Below are 18,326 nucleotides of genomic sequence, written 5' to 3'. Positions count from 1 at the left end.
GGACATCCCCTTGGGGAGCAGGCCTTGGCTTTGACCAGGTTAGTTACCCTCCTTCGGCTGAGTCTGTTCTCTGTCTGGGAGCTCTGTTTCATCATCTTCCTCCAGCCTTGTTTGGTAAAGCCCTGAGCCTGCCCTCTCCAATGGCGCAGGGTAGACTGGTGTGTGTAAGAGAAACTGAATTTCTAGAAACAATGAAGAGCAGCACTTAGAGCAGATGAAATAAGTTCATGTCAACAGGCGTTATTTTATGCCAGATGGGCAGCTGAGGGATTTCAATAAACCAAGTGCGAAGGAATTTGCTTTTTATATCCTTGTCGCTATGAGTTAAACTCACTGAACTGTAGTGGAAGATAGCCAACAGCTGTAGGGAATATTTGGGTTTTAAGAACTTACTTTCCCACCTTGTCCATAAATGAACTTTTTGAATGACAGTTAAAAGAATTCACCATGCTGTCTTTAGTCTGGAGGATGAGATTTATCATGTATAAAATCTTTTAAAAACTCATACACATTCCTAATCAGATAAAAATAATTCTTATTTAAAATAGACATTTAGTTTCTTATTAAAAGGACTCTTGAGTATTTAAATAGACTGCTTTTTTAAAAAACCCCAATCGTACAAAGTGAATAGGAGCAGAACATCAGCAAGCGGCTGTTGCTGGGTTATAGTTCAAGTTCTAATGTCAGCTGAAACATCCAATAGCGCCAAATCCCTGATCTCCTCCAGCAGCTGGTACAAGCTTGCCCCCTTGCTCTGGCAGTACTCCTGATAGTCTTCATCAATTACTTCAACTCTTGCTTTTTCCTGGGCGTGCTGGGCCGCTTCTGCGGACTGACTGACTTCTTTGACTAGGTCAGATTTCACCACATGAAAATTCTTGTGGGAAGCCTCTGTGGCTGAAGTCTGGTATGGTGCGTTCCTGATTATTTCGAGCTTGATCGTGTCAGCGTGGCAGCGGGAAGTCTGCACAAGTATTTTCACCTTAAAAGCAATAAGCAAGTTATTTTACTTCTGATGGTACCATTTCCTTTTACTTCCTTCAGATTAAATACTCACTGTAATATGATCAAAAAGGCTTAATGTAACCGATTCCCCAGTAGTTGTAGTGGACGTAATTTTATTCTGAAAGCGATGAAGTGATCCAGGTTTCCACTCGCAGCTCCTATCACCTTGACAAGAGATGACTAAGCCTTCTTTGTTTTTCATATATGCAGCACCTTTAATTCCATATCTACAAAAAAGGAGATGAGCAGCCAGAAGCTGTTCTAACAATTTGCACCCTTAATTTTGAGACCAACAGAAGGCTAGCTAGGATTATATAAAAGCAATATAAAGGGGCAAAGACTGTAGCCTGATAATCCTGCTTCAGGGACACTGACGTGCATGGTCAAAGAAACCCTGAGAGTACACAAAAACAGCACGAAGATGGCAACTTAAGTGTTTCAAAAGCAGCGAAGCAGAAGTAAAATACAGTGAGTGATCCATTATCTTATGTCTTGGGCGGAGCCTGGAATGGCCCAATAATGGATGAAAAGCAGCACTGCAGGTTATTCCAGAAAGCAGGGTGAGGAAACAGTTCTCCATTAAAAAAAAGTTACTTGAAGACCAGCAGCGTGTTTGTACTGGGTTGTCTGGAAGGAGCCTTTTGTGGCTGGGCAGGTTCTGGCCGTCCAGCCGTGCATCCAAGGCAAGCCCTCTGGAATGCCATCAGGCCTACGTCGAGCTGGTTTATATCCAAGCTCAGTCTCGGGATCAAGCAGCCCCTGGCTGTATTCACGGAAGTCCAGGGTATTCATGTAATGGTTTGCTTTACCTGACATCCTTGTAGAATGTTCTTTGGGTTTTGTTTCTTTCTTTTTTTTAAAGGAGAGTTCTTATGCCTACATTTCTTGCAGCTGGCAGCTAGCCAGGCAGACAGTGTTGCTACCAGTAATGCACAAACATGAAGATCATTGACTAATCCAGAATGTCCAGAGGCAGTGAGGGAAAGGAAGGGTTGAGGAGCTGGCCAAGGCTTATGAGAGGCGCTGCTCTCCAGTTCTATGGTGACTAGCGCCTTCTTACATCATTCACTAGTCAATTTATAACATAAGCAGAATGCATTTAGTATACTTTAAAATGTAGATTTGAAAGTTCAGAAATTAAAATGTAAAGTTAGCTTCATGCAAAGAGTTGCTTTCTACCTGGATAAATCAAAGGCTGAGCTGAGATACAGGCACTGACAAGAGCCCAGGTGCTATAAACAGCATTGTGTAAACATTGCTTTTACGCTTCCCTGTTGCCTAGGAGGAGCTGTGCAAAAGCTGATCCCAGCCTGCATAAGCTACCGTCTGTAGTGAAGGAAAAGAGCGCTGAGGAATGCATGGCTTTGTGATTTGGAAATTTAAAACTGCCCTTTCTTTAAGTAACTAATCACTTTCTATGGTTAAAAAAAAGGCAAAAAATATTCCAGTCATTGTTCTGCCCTAGCAGCTGCTTTTAATGTTTTGAAATAAATACAAACTGTCCAGCACAGTCTTACCTCGTCCTCATAGGAACTCCTTTTCATAGTTCACAGAACAGCACTGCTTATGGTTTACAACAACAATCTAAAACGCAGTCACCAGTCAACACCAGGCCACGCTGTAAACGCTTCCTTTCTCAAGGACCAGAGGTGTCCTCATGGCGTTCCAGTAACACTTAAGTCTTATTTTTAAGCTCAGTCCAACCTCTGATCAACTCACCTTGGTACAAAAACAAGGACACCGTTTGTTCGAATTGAGTAAATGACACCATCTGCTATGCAGCGCTCATCTGTTTCTGGGGTTTTGTCTTTGAAGTACATGCACTGGAAGAGTTCGGTAGACTGTTTCTGAGCACGCTGGGCTGCCTGCAAGCACCCCCCATAAAAAGAGAAGACAAAACAACCTAAATAGATATTTCAGTGAGCTTGTTTGGCCTTGATTTTTCAGAGTTTCGTTTTCCCATTATCTGTCCCTAGAAAAATTACATCTAAAAGGAAATCCTACGTGTAGTATGGGTGAAGTGTGAAGTCCATTTTACTACCGCTCTCAGAAGAAAACTGATATTTAAGTAAAAAAACCCCAAAGCATTATAAATAAAAATGAAGAGATACTATGTCGTTGTAGTACCCAAAAGCCGCAGTCAGGATGGTATCCCATTCCGTTGGGCAGCCTACAAACATAGGGAGACACACACAATGACCATCTTACCCGGTTTCTGTTATTAATGTGTCTGCACAATTCCTCAAGATCCTTATTACTGAATGCATAATCCTTAACATCTCCTTTTGTTTTCTTCAGAGTTGCTGCCATCAAGAGTCTGTGGACAACAATATCAGCATATCTTCTAATCGGAGAAGTGAAATGAGTGTACTTATCCAAGGCAAGTCCTACAAATACAAAAGGAAGGGGTGAGAAGCAATCAATCAACTGCCTCCCTCCAACAGTTCAGAAATAATAACAGGAATAAAAAAAAAATAAAGTGATGAGATACCATAATGATGAAACTCTTCCTCGGGACAAGAGCCGGTTGAGAAGTACAAGGCATTAGACATTGCGTGAGTGGCCATAGACCGCAACAGCGTATTTACAATTGGATCCACTGGGTCATTTGCTTTATCCAGGGACTCGGCCAATGCTTTGTTAGACCTGTCAAAAAAGTGTCAACTCTGAAGAAAATTATACTCCCCCTGATCATGATGGCCTATAGCTACAAAGAGCATACAAAAGCACATAAAAATTTATTAATCATTATTAATATAAAAATATGAATGACAAGCAGAACGATATTAGAACTTCCAACACAGTTTAATAACAGCTCTGCGCTAGAAAAACGTTTAGAAAAAAACCCCAGTTTTCACCAAGAGGCCTGTCCTCCGCAGCCTGGAGAACCAAGACGGACTGGAGCAAAACCCACTTCTGTGCAGAACAGAAAAGACGGTGAGCTGGTCCAAAGCCTGTGCTGTACAGGAGAACACAAATGGTGACATCCAAATGAAAGGTGGCACTACTGCTGCCCTTCACACTCTGTGATGTCCAGAAATGATGCCTCCCAATGGGATGAAGCTCACAGCCTTCTCGGAGTATCTTGACAAAGTAATTCTGAATTATTCTGAGTCATTTAAAATGACCACATTGCACAGAATTAACTTGATTTAAACAAGCACTCTCTTACACTACTATTACAGGAAATATGGTGCAAGCAAGGCAATTACAGAGCTTAACCACTGTGTACTGACTGAACAAATTCTTTTTGGAGATGTCTAGAATTACTCAGATACTGCCATTTTCAGTCCAGCCAGCAGAATGCAGGCAGCCTCTCTTGTTTAGAACATCATCTCCTGCTTGCAGAAAGGTTATGGTAAATTTTTTTTTAAGAATTGCTATACAGTGTCTATTAACATTGATACTGAGAACTGTAATGCTTTGTGATGATAACATAGCCAAACAGTTAATTGCTTAACTTTAATTAAAGCATTTAAGTAAGTAATAAAAGATACCGTGTGTCTATTGAGAAACCTTTGGCACTGGCACATTCTCGAAGTTCAGTAAAAAATTCCTGTCGTGGTGGAGGGTGTTGACGCAACAAAGCCTGATGAGGAAAACTTTCTGAAATCTTTTTTGCCACCCAGTGGTTGGCAAGAATCATGCATTCTGCTACAGTCTCGTGCACCTCCAGCGGCTGCTTGGGGATGAGATCATGGATATTATTTTTATCATCCAGTTGCACTCGGATTTCTACCCCTTCAAGTTCCAGAGCACCACAGCTGTCCCGCTTAGCTCTAACGTGTCGTGCTATATCTGTGAGTTTTGATATTGCCCAAACCAGTTCATCCAGCTGCTTCTGTCTGGTTCTTTCATCCAAGTTTTCCAGTTCCGGGATATCACCAACAACACTCGTGTCTCCATCTAATAATGCCTGTGCTGCTTCGTAAACTAGCTTGTACGCAGATCGAATGATGGTTTTGTTGTAGCAGACTCGCAGCATTTCATATGATTCTTTTTCTAGTTCCCACAAGACACTTACAGCATACCTTAAAGAGAAGATCACAATTCTATAAGTAGTTCTGGCCAACTTAAACTATCATTTCAAGCACATCCAACTGTTACAAATGTACACGTTTCATTCTGGTCTTTTTGCTTTTTTACTGGAAACATCTTTTTCTTCATGAAACAAACCAGTGCTCAGCAATGCCACTAATTAATGCCCTTGCCTTTCAGTCTCATGTATCACAGCTTAATAAATGAGGACCAACTACGTCAGCACCTGTTGAGGCAGAGCACCCCTAAGATATAAGGCCACTTCTATTTTAAAGCACAGCTACGCTGCAATAGTTATTTTTATTTTTATTTTATTAGTCAGATGCACCCACAATGAACATACCTACACCCTGAATACCCTCATGCCAGCCAGCCAGCTAACCCTGTGAACTGTCATAAAATGGGGTAACGGCACGTTTGAGGAATAGGGCAATAGTAAAAAACGTGACCACTCATATGGGTGCATGCACTCCAGACCGAAACCCGTGTGAAAAAACAAGTGAAGAACAAAGATGCCTTCACCTTTAGGCTGCTGTTTAAATACAAAGCAAATTGCTAAGGGTATGGGTAAACATTTGAGGACGAGACAGTCATTGTGTAATACCGTATTTCAGCTTTTTGTGACTCCCTACTACTTCGCTTACAAATAGCAACAAATAATTCAAAGACCAAGTGCATAAGCAGTTACCACACAAAATCTTACCTATCAACTCCACTGAGAAGAGAGCATATGTCAGCACTCAAGACGGAAGGCAGCATGTCATAACGACGATCCGCTAAATAATAAGTTGTTGCCCTGAGGAATAAAATACATTTACTATTCTTCTCACAAGGACTCATTGGCGTGCATCTCCCAAGCAGTTTGCGGTATAAGCATAGCTTCAGCAAAACAAGACACATCGTAGCATGATTTTAAAAGGTTATTTTTACAGAACACACACATGTGCAATACCAAAGCCAAATTATTCAAGTAACTATTTGTATAGTACAAGCCTAATTTTGCCTTCCTTGGTGTCTTCAACTGCCATTAAGGCCAAAGCTAGGGCTGTACAATATATGCTCAGCTAAGAAGAGGTCATTTAATGGCTATACCAAACATCTCTGCTGGCTACACAGTTCACATTTCTTTCCATCTACAAAGAATACATTTCATAAAGTGATTCAGCAGTTTAAGTTCAAAACAGTGGCAATAAAAGAAAAAAAAAGTATGGAATATTTGGCATATTGAGACACAAGATGGAATATTAAAACATAACCCTGCCAAATACCCCTGGAATTAAATTCATGTAAGACTTCTAACTCCATTTTTTGGGTGTTCTGTGTTCTGTGTAAGATTCATCCCCCTTGGAATGCCAACAAGTGGTTTGTAAATACTTCAAATCACAAATGTTACAGTAGACTATAAAGCAAACACCAGTGATTAAGAAAAGATAAACTTAAATCATAACTTTGTGGAAAAGAGCAATTTCATAGTAAAAGGGTGAAGCAGTAGGTCCGAAAGCAGTTTCTTCCCCAGCAGGCCTATTTTATCCAAATAAAAGCAGAATACCTTTAGTTATATATTAGTTTTAATAAGCTGTTTCCATGACACAAAAGAAAAAAGAACGTTTCCTTCCTTCCAGTGTTTCTCAATGTTTCCTTAGGGTAGCATCACACACTTCTAATCTCCATAAATTTTCTAATTTTTAGAAAATAATTTACCTTGCTCTGGCCTCAACGTCAGTGTAAGAATTTGCTGCCACAAAATGGGTTACATCTGCAATGTGGACACCTAACTCTAGATTCCCATTAGGCAGAGTTCTAACAGAGAGCGCGTCATCCACATCCTCGCAGCCTTTTGGGTCAATGCTGAATATCAAGTGTGTATCTCTCAAGTCGAGACGTTTCTTTTCCTCCTCTGGATTGACTTTCCATGGATTCTTTGGCATTTCACTCATCTGTACAAAAACATTATGGATGAACATACAATTATATCTTTTCTACAAAAAGAAGCCAACAAATCAGATTTAGTTAGCTTTTCCTTTTCTACTCCGTTAATTGTTCTGTGTACTTTTTCATCCGAGACAAATTCTTCTTCCCTTGCCTTTTCCAAGTCAGTCTATTACATTCACTTCACAGAAAGTATGAAACAGAATTGAAAAGAATGCTACGCATATTATTAACAACTGATATTATTGTGGTGATATTGCAGCTCTGGCAAACATCACCACTGTATATTGGTTTTTTACCTTTTTTTTCTTTCAATTAATTGGAGGTATAATTAAAATACGTATCTATGAGTGCTGGTTCCTCTCCTGGTTGAAGAAAAAAGGATTTAAGACTATGATTTCAGTAGGTCCGCGCCTTTAGGATCAGTACCATAAACACATTTTAAAGACAGTAACGTCTTAAAAGCCTACCTCCAATTAGAATTAAGAGTCTGTAATCTTCTCCTCATAGCAAACGTATTGTTTTAAAATCATTCTTGACTTGAAAATTCATAGTATCTATAGAACCACTGATCCAAAAATAATTCCAGAAAAATAACCCATAGATAGTTTTCAGCTTTCAAAAACCTGTTGGCAACTGAGACATTCAGCTGTTAAGAGGATCCCCCTCTTTCAGAAACAAGACCCTGGAAATCAACAGAAAATAATGTATCATCTAATCACAAAGACTAACCTGGATTTCTGAGAAAGGGGCAACACAGATGCTGTTCTCCACCAGAATAGCTGCAATTTCCCCCTCAAGATCTCCAATTCTTCCTAGAACTCTCACAAAGTGTCCATTTGGATATACAGAAGTTGATTCCCAAGAATCAATACGCACGACAACTCTATACTCCTGCAGCAAGACAATTCTGTTAGAACAGCAATCTGCTCCTGACAAGCAATCAATATAAATACTCCTTCGGGGCAAATAATGCTATCCAAAGAGACTGGCAACTCTAAGAACTTTATAGAAAGGACAAAGAAACCCACAATGAGAAGCATACAAACAAATACTGAGAACCACATTTCTTTCCTGAGCAAAGACCCACTTGGGGTCATTATATGGAGAATCTCCACCTTAAAGTATAAAAAATAAAAGCAAAGCCAAGATGTACACAAATATTCTTAAACCAGAAAAAAAAACGCAATTGGAATTTACTTCTTGGCTATGAAGAAGTACTTAACATTACAAGGTAAAAGCAGCTAGGAATGAACAAAACCATGTTTCTTCTCTCTACAGCAACGGCAGGCTAATCATCATAATTTATTATCAATTTGTTGAAAAGCTCTCCTTATTACTTTCATCAAAGTTATACAGAGTCATAGATCCAGTAAAGCCACAAGGGCTATTACAGTTTATACCCCTGATATGACCTTTAATTTATCAGAAAAAAACAAAGCAGGTAGTATATAAATGCTCAGGGTACCTGGACTGTGGCCCAAATTCAGAACTCAAATAAGCTTTACTACATGAAGCTGATGCAGTTTTGACAGGAATTGAACCCATTCCTTCGAGGCAGAAATTGAACTGCTCTCACAGACTTAACTTTATTAATAGTTTTACCCATGTTTTTGCCAAGGAAAACATCATTAGAGCATATAACACCCACACGATTTTGTAGGAACACAGAACAGAGAAACGCTTCTGTCAAATTACCTGTAATGCTTCAGCTTGCTGGGTACTGATCCGGATTTTGGGAATTCGGTAGTCCCAAGGTGTAACAAGGATTTTCTGAGCATTTCTGCCCTGGGACTGGCTCTCTTCTTTAGAGGGGAAAGTGACCACATAATCCCTCCAGTTCTTTTGAATGATTCCAACAACTTTACCTTTTAATAAGGAACATTGTTGGCTGTACATTAAAGAGTTAAACAGGAACATGAAAGCAAATATGTGGGAGGTACAGAAGATTCATTGCTTTGCAGTATGAACTAATGTGTCCACAAATCCGTATTACAATTGCTAACAGCATATGGTATGCAGACAACAATACAAGTTTGTTATAAATTAATGTTGGCACAGCCAGATTTTAATGAGCTTTTATTTATGTGGAGACTGGCTCATTGTATAGATTTCAACTGATACAGTACATAAATTATTCAGAGAGATTCCCACTACTACTGAAATGTGGCCAGTTCCAGTAAAAAATACAGAAAATTTTTAATAGCAAAGATCAAAATCAAACGGCATTTTCTTGCAGGAAGAGAATTAACCACGTAAAACTTTTAACTCTGACCTCAGCAAACTTTTAAGATGTAGCTATACCCGCACAGTAATATTTTCAAACAAGACTCTAAGCTCCCATGGTACACAGGCATGTCGCATTGTAATGGGAGCTGGATACTTCTTCACCTAACAAAAAAATTTTTCATCTTGAGAATTATTTGTCATCAAGGAATTAAAAGGATGCTCTTATCTTTCTGTATAATCAACAGCGATAGTGGAGGACTTGAGTACACGCTCTGGTAAACTGGTCTGTATTAGAATGGCAGTTCGTCTTTCCTAGAGCCGTGAAGAGCGACAGCATGCGTTTGGGTAGCGAAGTATTCCAAACTCAATATTTTAGGAAGATAACTACAACAATCCAGATATTTCTGAGAATGAAATTAAAGAAAAAAAAAGGGGGGGTTTTGCACATAGAAAGAGTCTAGTGGCCTTCTTGTTGGGATAAGTTAGAATGCTTTAATTTGGGATAATCACTTCAAATTTACCGTGGTGCAAAAAATGTAACAATCACAGAAATTGAGGGGAGGGACTCTATAATGAAGAGCACAACACCACTTGGACCAAGGAAGTGAGGTAATCTTAACAAAACATTGTATTGCGCTATCCACTTTACCTGTGGGCATAGGGTCACCAGTGGTGTCTGCAGGTGCTTTATCCTCAGTCTCATTTTCACACAGGGCAACAGTCCTTCCTTTCCATTCAGGCAAAGGTAGTAACTCAACAGCTACCACATCCCCATGGATTGCACGATTTCGAGCTCTGGCCCCATAAATAAGGATGTCACTTTGAAGTTCTAAATTTAAAATAAAAATAAATAGAACTATAAGCTGCTAAAAAATTCAAATCCCTCTACTCTGGGCAGCATTCTGCTGAAATAACAGAAAATGACGTTTGCAATATGATTTCTTCCCGAAAGGACTACTGGCAAGAAAATTAAAATCTCTTCCTTTTTTTTTTTTTTAAAGGAGATATTAAGCAATTCTGTAAGTGAAATCTTCAATAAAAAGCAGCATAGGCTAGCATGAGTTCATTGTTCTTAGGCAGCAGTTTTAAAAACACACAACACAGTTAAATTGTGGAAACCACTGCCACAGGATTCTGGGCAGGGTCCAGAATAAAACGAGTTTTTAAAAAATAATTAGTATATCGAACACTGGTTTGACTGCAGGGTCTGTCACAGGAACATTGGAAAGTACTTACTAGTGAAAGCTGGGACAATATATCTGCGCAAGGATAATGGGCTGTTTCTTCAAAGGTATTTATTACTAACTCAGACCAGAAAGACAATACTGGTGTTCCGATCTGATCCAAAAGGCATTTTTCTTATTTCTCCTATTTCCTGTTCCAATGACCAGCTTCCTAATCCTGCCAACATCTACGCAAACACTTATTTCAGTCAAATGAGCGGTCATCTGAAGTTAGAGCAAAGCACAGAGATAACAATTCGCATCAGTATTCAACTTCAGAAAAGGTTTAGGGAAACCTGTTAGTAGGACAAGAGTCCAAAACACAGCCAAAGGTACTAAGGAAGAGGACGGCGGACATAAAGGGCGTTGCTTTCTCATGAGGCCCTCCCTCTGGGTTAACCTTCAGCCTCCTTTCTGGCCCATGAAAATAACCCACGCATTGGAGTATCTTAGCTTTCATCTTGTTTAATAACTGAACAGCTACATACATACGGCTACATGGCTTCATGTAAAAAGCGCAGAGAGTGTCAAAAAGGCACTGAGTAAATCCTCTCATTGTCTTTTTACCTGTTTCTTTGCTGCCAAATCCCTGAAGTCGAACAAAAGCTTCCAGTTGTGCTCTATGCTTATTGACATTCAGTGTACCCTGAAAGAAAATAACAAGCTGATTGATAAACAGAATGAAACAGTCACACATCTAAATAGCCAACTTTAAAGTATAAAATGTTAGGTTTTACAATTATGTTTACCTAAATTAGTAGTTTTTATTGATATGTAGGTTATTTTGAACACAACTTCTCTCTATAGGGGGAGAATGTATGATGCAGAACTTTAAGTACTCACTTCTGGAAAAGAATGTCAGTTCTTTTAAATGCTCGATTTAATTGTATGATGGCAAAGGTACTTTTATTCAAAGCACAGGCAGTGTAGGATTACTTTGGCTGCCTGCCTTAATATGGAATCTGGAGTTACTCCTACAAGAAAGTAAAACCTCAGTCTTTCTGTTCATCTTCTATTCTCGCCTCGCTGCTGAAACTGTCAAGAAAGGAACAAATTACTACCTCTAATTCTTTAAATTATTTTTAAGAGAAGGACACTTGTCCACCAACAATCCATATTAAGGCCCTGAACAGCCATAAAGCCATAAATTAATTTCACTGACTAAGAGATCTCTGTGCAAATGAAGTAAGAAATGCTGCCCTCCTGCAGCATTATATTTAAGAATGAGATCTAGCTGCTTCCTATCACACCTGGTTTCTCAGTTTACAGGTATATCACATATCAACCTGAAGAAAAATCCATAGCAAATTTAAGATCCTCAATAACAAATTCTCATTTTAACTTCTCCAAGAGAAAAAAACCCCACGTGTTCACAAGACGAAGCAGGGGAAATATTTTGAGACTCCTAATCCCTTCCATCCTCTTACTCTTGCTTTTTTGTTTTCTTTCCTTCTTCCCTCTATAGCACTATTTCTTCATCTAATCAGTCTAATTCAGGCAACTAAAGGGACCAAGCACAAGACTGCATTGTTCTATGTATGTTCTCTATACAGCAAATTACCTGTATGTATCTTCCAGATTTGATCCCAGCCTCCAATATTTCCAGAGGTAAGTGCTCAGGATATTCTTTTCCATTGTTTTCTTGGCTTTCACTCTCCCGTTCACGCCGAGCTTGAAGTATAGAGTCAAAGAGTTCATGGGCAGCCTTTAAGTCAGGCCAAAAGTTATCCAAGTAATTCTGTATGCACATATATAAACAAATATGAAAGTATTTAGAGGTCTCTGTTCTTTTAATAATGCATTTGGAAAGCCCATAATGGACAAGAGCTGTCTCATATGCTATACTCAAATAGCACTGCCAAGTGGTAATGATGTGCCTGCTCTAAACACCACAGATTTGTTCCAGATTCAACCTAACTCATTTGTTAAATACATCAACGGAGGCATGACTGTTACGACAGCATCCTAGACTAGCTATTCACAAACTTTTACTACCAATATACCCCATCCAGGCTACATACTTCTTGTAAAGTGCCACAAACTGGCAACCCACTATGATTTTTACATTTTTTATATGATTTTGTACGCTACATTTGGGCCACTTCCCATTGCCTCATAGCAATTAAAGAAAAAAAAAGCATCATCATTTTTATATACCTTTAAGGTAAATCTGTTTGGTCCTGTTTTTACTCAACATCCTTTCACAGCTAAACGTAAACATCCCATCCACATATCCTGCTGAATACAAGTGGTATCAGAGATCAACAACTAAACGAAGAATGATCTTCTCATGCATCACTGTATCCTAAGCAGTCAAGGCTAAAGTAAACTGGCAGAATAATGCTGATGGATATTTAGGCTACAGCTGTTTATGGACTGCTTGCACTACAGATCCAGACAGCTGGCTGAGGTAACTGATCATTGTTCATCAATGTCAAATTCTTTAAAAACAAGGAAAACAATGAAAAGGGCTCATAAGAAAGATGACCTCTATCTTTAGAGCTGCTGTTTTTCTTTTCAGTTCCCTGCTTTGCTCACTGCCACCATTTTTTATGACATTCCCATGACTGACATCTTTGCTTTCTTTGACAAATGAAGACATGAGTTAGCATCATAGTTTTCTTAAACGTAAACTCTGAAATGATTTGCACTATACATTGGGCTTTAATGCACTTGCTTCATCATTTTGATGCAGCATAAACGAAACCTACTATTTTTCTGGCACGTTACCTTGAATGAAATCACAAACACTCCTTCTGTTTCACTTCCGTACTGCCTGATAGCATCTTCATCTTCTGTTACCATAACAACTGGCATCTGACCCAGGCAGTGATTATAATACCAGACTGCTGCATTGTAAATACTCCTAGAAAGGCAAAGTTTGAAATAAGATTTCTGGCATATCTCCTTTGCTACTTGCAAGACATTTGCAGACGTTGTATAAACAAGATTTTGGTTTAACACACATACTTTTGAGATATATACACCAAGCTACATAAACCCTATATCTGTAAAAATTTTTATGTGCCATACATAAGCACCAAGAGAACAGAGGAAAGTAAAATGTTTCCTCCCCAATACATCCACTTGTGCCCTAGCTGCAACATAACATATTGCTCCTCTGAGTGAAAGCTTGTAAAAAGCAAATTGGAACTGCCAGGACTCCAGTACTATGGTGTTTGCAGGCTATCAAACACTATTTAACAGTCCAATAAGGCGTGTGTGATCTATTTATTATGCTAAAGCATTCTTTAAAATGGCTGTGTAATTTTAAAACGATCCAGCTTTTTTTTTTTTAGCATTATTGCATTTAATTAAGTACATTTTTGTCTATATTCCTAAGAAAACAACGTTGACACTTTCTTAATCACAAAAGGACAATCTAGACTTTGAGTTATTGTGAACTGTTCCAGAGCTAAGCAGAGCAAGAGTATGAACTCCTACATACCCAACGCATGCTAACAGTCCTAAATACAATGTCATGATGTTGTCCAGCGCAGTACTACATAAGTTAAAACAAACCTGGTCTGCCATTTCTCCATGGATTCTCCCTTCTCTCTCGGCAAGTAAGAATGCTGGTGGAATTCATTAGCAAACACAATACAGTCATGACGGGCATCCTTTACCAGATTTCGTAACTTGTTGTACTGTCTGGAATACAAAAAAGATAAATAGAGTCTTGTGCTTTCTTTTGATAATACTATTTTAACTCCAGATGAAAATACAGCTGAAAAACTCAAGGAAAAATACTGTCATACACAAAGAAATGCATTCATTAAATTACACCATTGATGATGAAACCTAAACCATCACCTGTAAGCAAGCTTTTCTAATTTCCATTGTGAATGCTTCTGATTCTCAAACATATTTGTTTTCCAATGAGCCCCGCAGAACATCGTAAGTGTTCAGGAACTTATTTTGTCACTTCTGGGACAAGAGCTATTTCTTCAAAGCTGTTTGTGCTTTAGAAATATAGGAAGACTTTGATAGCAAATTGCACTCTTACATGCTATGGCAATACATAGGTTAATGTCTGGTAAGGGAAGTACCATACGATAGTATTAATTGCTCCCCAAAGACAAGTGCTCAGTCTTTAATACAGCAAACAAAAAACATGTCCATAATCTAGCTGTGGGACATGATATATCGCTACTGCAAAGTCTCCTTAATTCCTGTCACAAGCCATCTCATTAGTTAATAATACTACAGGTTTAATATCGCTCCTATCGAGTGAAAACTACCACAGGCATTGATGTCCATGGATCACAAAGGATCACAGTTCTTTCCCTTCTGTAAAATTACATTAAGACACTCCAAAGACCTAAAAACAAATTAAGCACAGTGTATTTGCTGACTTTGGGATACTGTGCTTAGATATACGTTTTACAAAGTTAGTATATTTACTTCAATCTAAATTAAAAATAAGTTATTGTAGGATAAGTACCTGCGTCCTTTTTGATGTTGCACAGCTTGACATGCTGTTTGCATGAAAATAATACCTTTCAGCTCCGGAAACTCGAGAATCTCAAGGTAATCTTGAACAATCTTGCAGTCAGGGACAACATAATGTGTAACATCATCCGATAACAATTTGCCATCTAAAATATAATTCAGAGTTTAAAGGTTTAAACTTTGAGTTGCAATACTGGTTTCTTAAAAATACTTTCAGATGTCAGGAAATTACAGTTGTGTATCCTCAAAGGTATACCAATCTCTTCTTCTGATGAACAAGACTATGACTACTATGGTACAATTCCGTGGCACAATCTCTGAAATTTGTGACAGAACCCTTTCACATCCACTGATGACAAAATTTAGTGAAATTCTATCCAAATGAGTGAAAAAGATCCACTTTCATTAGGAAAAGGATGTAACTTAAAGAGTGCAGGTAACAGTCCTTTTTTCTCTACTTCCATATGAAAAAAGAGACTGTACATCTGCCACAGAAAATCTTTTCACGGAATTTTCAAAGGGTGTAGAATTATGGGTTACACTGCTTCCACAGACCTCTCTATTCAACACTATCCATTTACAGCAGGCTCTTTTTCTGTATCTTCACATAAAAGAATACAGATAAGGGTACACGTGGAGAAAAGCAATGCTACTGCAAAGAGATGTTCTTCAATCTAAACTATCAACCATCATTGCCAATTTTCTCAAAAGAGACTCCATCCCTCAGGAATATGCCATCAAAATACCACAACCAACTCATCACAGATGACATCTCAAAATGTACCTCAAAATTAATGAGTTTAATTGTTTTAGATATTTTAAAGATTACCTAATTAACTTTTTTTTGGGGGGGGGGGATCTCCACCTTATTTTCTCTCAATGCCTATTTATGCGTTATGATATTATAAACACTGAACTGCTGAACTTACTGTAGTGCAGGCAAATTATATATAATAAAAGTATCTAGATCTTGACAAGTCGGGTTATTTTCATGTATTTCTTAGAAGCTGACACAGGACAATCTGTCTATTAACCATGATCACTAGAAGCATGAATCCAGTAGCCACAATTCTGCATACAGTAACACGGCTACATCTCACACTGAAGGCATATAATGGATGATGGCAGAATGCATAAAAGAAGAGCATTAAAAGTGAAGTCACTTGAAGATTTATGTAATCTGCCCACATTAAGCTATCCTTGCCTAACCTATACATCTAGTTCAGAATAACTTCTAAGCACGCACAGCATAGCATTACAAGTATCTGTAGATGTGATTTACGCAGGCAGTCTCTCACAGTGCATGAAATAAGTTTGCTCAGCACACTGTGTAAAGTCAGGAATGAAAACAAATGCTCACCTCACCTCTGAGTTACCCAGAATAGGTACATGTTCTGAACAGGGACATATTCTGACACCCATCTACAGCACAATTTACATTGAAGTCCAGAACAGGGGAAGTTAAGCATGGTGAGAGAGGTAAGACTTTTTTTCTCATATGTGCCTTATCCTTAAGGAATTCATAACCAAATACAATACATTAGGGAGCAGTAAATATCACTAGTCCTGACATCCTAGATAGCAATAATATAGTACACTACCTTCTGCCCTCAATTGCAACAGGCACCTAAACCAAAAGCGACATCTGTATCAATTACAGTTCAGAGGAAAAAAAAAAAAAAAGTTAAAATTCTCAACCTTTTATTTTAGCTAAACAAATATAGGTCGATATAAATAGGTTGGATATTATGTTAGTTATTTGCCAGTCAGTCTCTTGAGCCAAATAAATTGTTCCATTTAACAACAAAACCCCCTGAAATATCAACCAAAGGTCACATGATGATCTATGATGCACATAATAGCACCACAAGATGTAAAAACAACAACAAATTTTGACATCATAGAGGCTGGCAGTCTTCCCGTGTCTGAAGTGGCCAGATATAACACTGGCAATTACATTTAATTAACAGAAATAACTGCTGATGCAGAATTACAATCACTTCAAGATAACGGCTTGGCCCCATTGTAAGAATACTTAACACGTACGTATAGAATTTATCTCATGATATAAACTACCACCCTGCAGAGAGTAATGCATTTTAAAAGATTTTTTAAAAAGGGGAAGTATGAAACTTGCATAATCCTTTAGCCTTTTATCACTGTCTGTAAACTCTTCACAGTTAAATCCTGTAACAATCAACTTCTCAATTCCTTTTTCTCTCTTCTTAACACCTCGTTTATTTCTGAAAGATTTTGCTTTGAAGGAGTACTTTTGCTATAGCCTTGATTTGGTACCGTTTGGTTTTTCCAGGAGGTTGTACGCTGCTGTTCAGCACCGTCCCTGCCCGGCTCGGGAGGGCAGAGGAGAGCTCTGGGACGAAGCCCCGGGCGCCCGCACACCACACCGGCCCCCGCCTCCTCCCCAGCTCTCTCCCGGCTCTCTCCTGCTGTTATTCCTCTTTTATTCATCGCTGCTCCCCTGCGCTGCTCTCCGCGCCAGGTCCCGCCGGGTCCTATCAGGCCTCCGCCCCCGCCTGTCAAGGCCGTGTGGATCACCGCAGAGGTGATCACCCTCTGCACCCCGCTTTGGCCTACGTGAGCTAAGACACGACGGGCCCCGGGGGCAAGCTGCCCACCGCCCCCGGGCGATCCCGGGTCTGGCAGTCCGGGTTCCCCTGCCTCTCCCCCCAGGAGCCCCGGCCCCCGGCCCCCCGCCATCAGCCCCCTCACCGCGAGGACAGGCGGCCCGGCACAGGGCGCTGCGGCACGGCACGTCGGGGCGGAGGTAGTGCTCCCGCACGACGCGCACCGAGCGGCCCTGCTGACTCCGCAGCTGCAGCACTTTCTCCGTACGGAGCATTGGGACGGCGGGAAGCTGCGGCCCCTTGGCCAGGCCCGCCGCTCCCAGGGCGCTTGCGCACGGCGCGGGGGGCGGTGCAGCCGTGCGAGGCAGGGCCTCAGTGGAGGGGCGGGAAAGATCGGGATGGGCCGGAGCGAGGGAACCGGGGTGGCAGCTGAGGGGAAGCTGTGAGGGAGGTGGGGCTGCAGCTGAGGGGAGGCTGTGAGGAGCAGGCGGGAGCGAGCTGAGGGGAGGCTCTGAGGGAGCTGGGGCTGCAGCTGAGGGGCAGGCGGGAAGGAGCTGAGGGAGGCTGTGAGGATCAGGCGGGAGCGAGCTGCGGGAGGCTGTGAGGGGCAGGCGGGAAGGAGCTAGAGGGAACCGGGGCGTCAGCTGAGAGGCCGGCGGAGCGAGCTGAGGGAAACGGGGTGGCAGCTGAGGGGCAGGCGGGAAGGAGCTGAGAGGAGGCGCTGAGGGGCAGGCGGGAAGGAGCTGAGGGAGGCTGTGAGGGGCAGGCGGGAGCGAGCTGAGGGAAACGGGGCGGCAGCTGAGGGGAGGCTCTGAGGGAGCTGGGGCTGCAGCTGAGGGGCAGGCGGGAGCGAGCTGCGGGAGGC

The 18,326-nt window shown here is 40.5% G+C and overlaps 1 protein-coding gene across 1 annotated transcript; it reads right to left on the bottom strand.

The window, feature by feature from the left end:
• Window positions 1-453: 453 nt before the first annotated feature.
• DIS3L (DIS3 like exosome 3'-5' exoribonuclease) lies at window positions 454-17,778 on the bottom strand. Its single transcript, XM_087744269.1, has 17 exons — window positions 17,607-17,778; window positions 14,869-15,022; window positions 13,947-14,075; window positions 13,155-13,290; window positions 11,986-12,162; window positions 10,992-11,070; window positions 9,851-10,030; window positions 8,671-8,840; window positions 7,705-7,866; window positions 6,745-6,980; window positions 5,747-5,839; window positions 4,503-5,036; window positions 3,497-3,651; window positions 3,214-3,392; window positions 2,725-2,870; window positions 1,058-1,232; window positions 454-982 (listed from the first exon to the last, which is right to left on the bottom strand). The coding sequence occupies exons 1-17, from the start codon at window positions 17,734-17,736 to the stop codon at window positions 671-673; spliced, it is 3,147 nt and encodes a 1,048-aa protein (XP_087600395.1). The 5' UTR covers window positions 17,737-17,778; the 3' UTR covers window positions 454-670.
• Window positions 17,779-18,326: the final 548 nt, after the last annotated feature.

The sequence above is a fragment of the Nipponia nippon genome, unplaced genomic scaffold (genome assembly GCF_047370975.1).
Source record: "Nipponia nippon isolate SJK-2023a ecotype South Korea unplaced genomic scaffold, ASM4737097v1 scaffold_9, whole genome shotgun sequence".
Classification (NCBI taxonomy): Eukaryota; Metazoa; Chordata; class Aves; order Pelecaniformes; family Threskiornithidae; genus Nipponia; species Nipponia nippon.
The sequence above is the reverse complement of the archived record's forward strand: the minus strand, read 5'-3'. Positions and strand labels throughout refer to the sequence as shown.

Excerpts from the sequence above, each read along its gene's own strand:
- DIS3L (XM_087744269.1), bottom strand. The coding sequence starts at position 17,736 with ATGCTCCGTACGGAGAAAGTGCTGCAGCTGCGGAGTCAGCAGGGCCGC. Across the intron at positions 5,037-5,746 it reads CTTCTCAGTGGAGTTGATAG|GTATGCTGTAAGTGTCTTGT; the intron begins GTAAGATTTTGT and ends CTTCTCTTTAAG. Across the intron at positions 3,652-4,502 it reads GGTTTCTCAATAGACACACG|GTCTAACAAAGCATTGGCCG; the intron begins GTATCTTTTATT and ends CTTTTTTGACAG.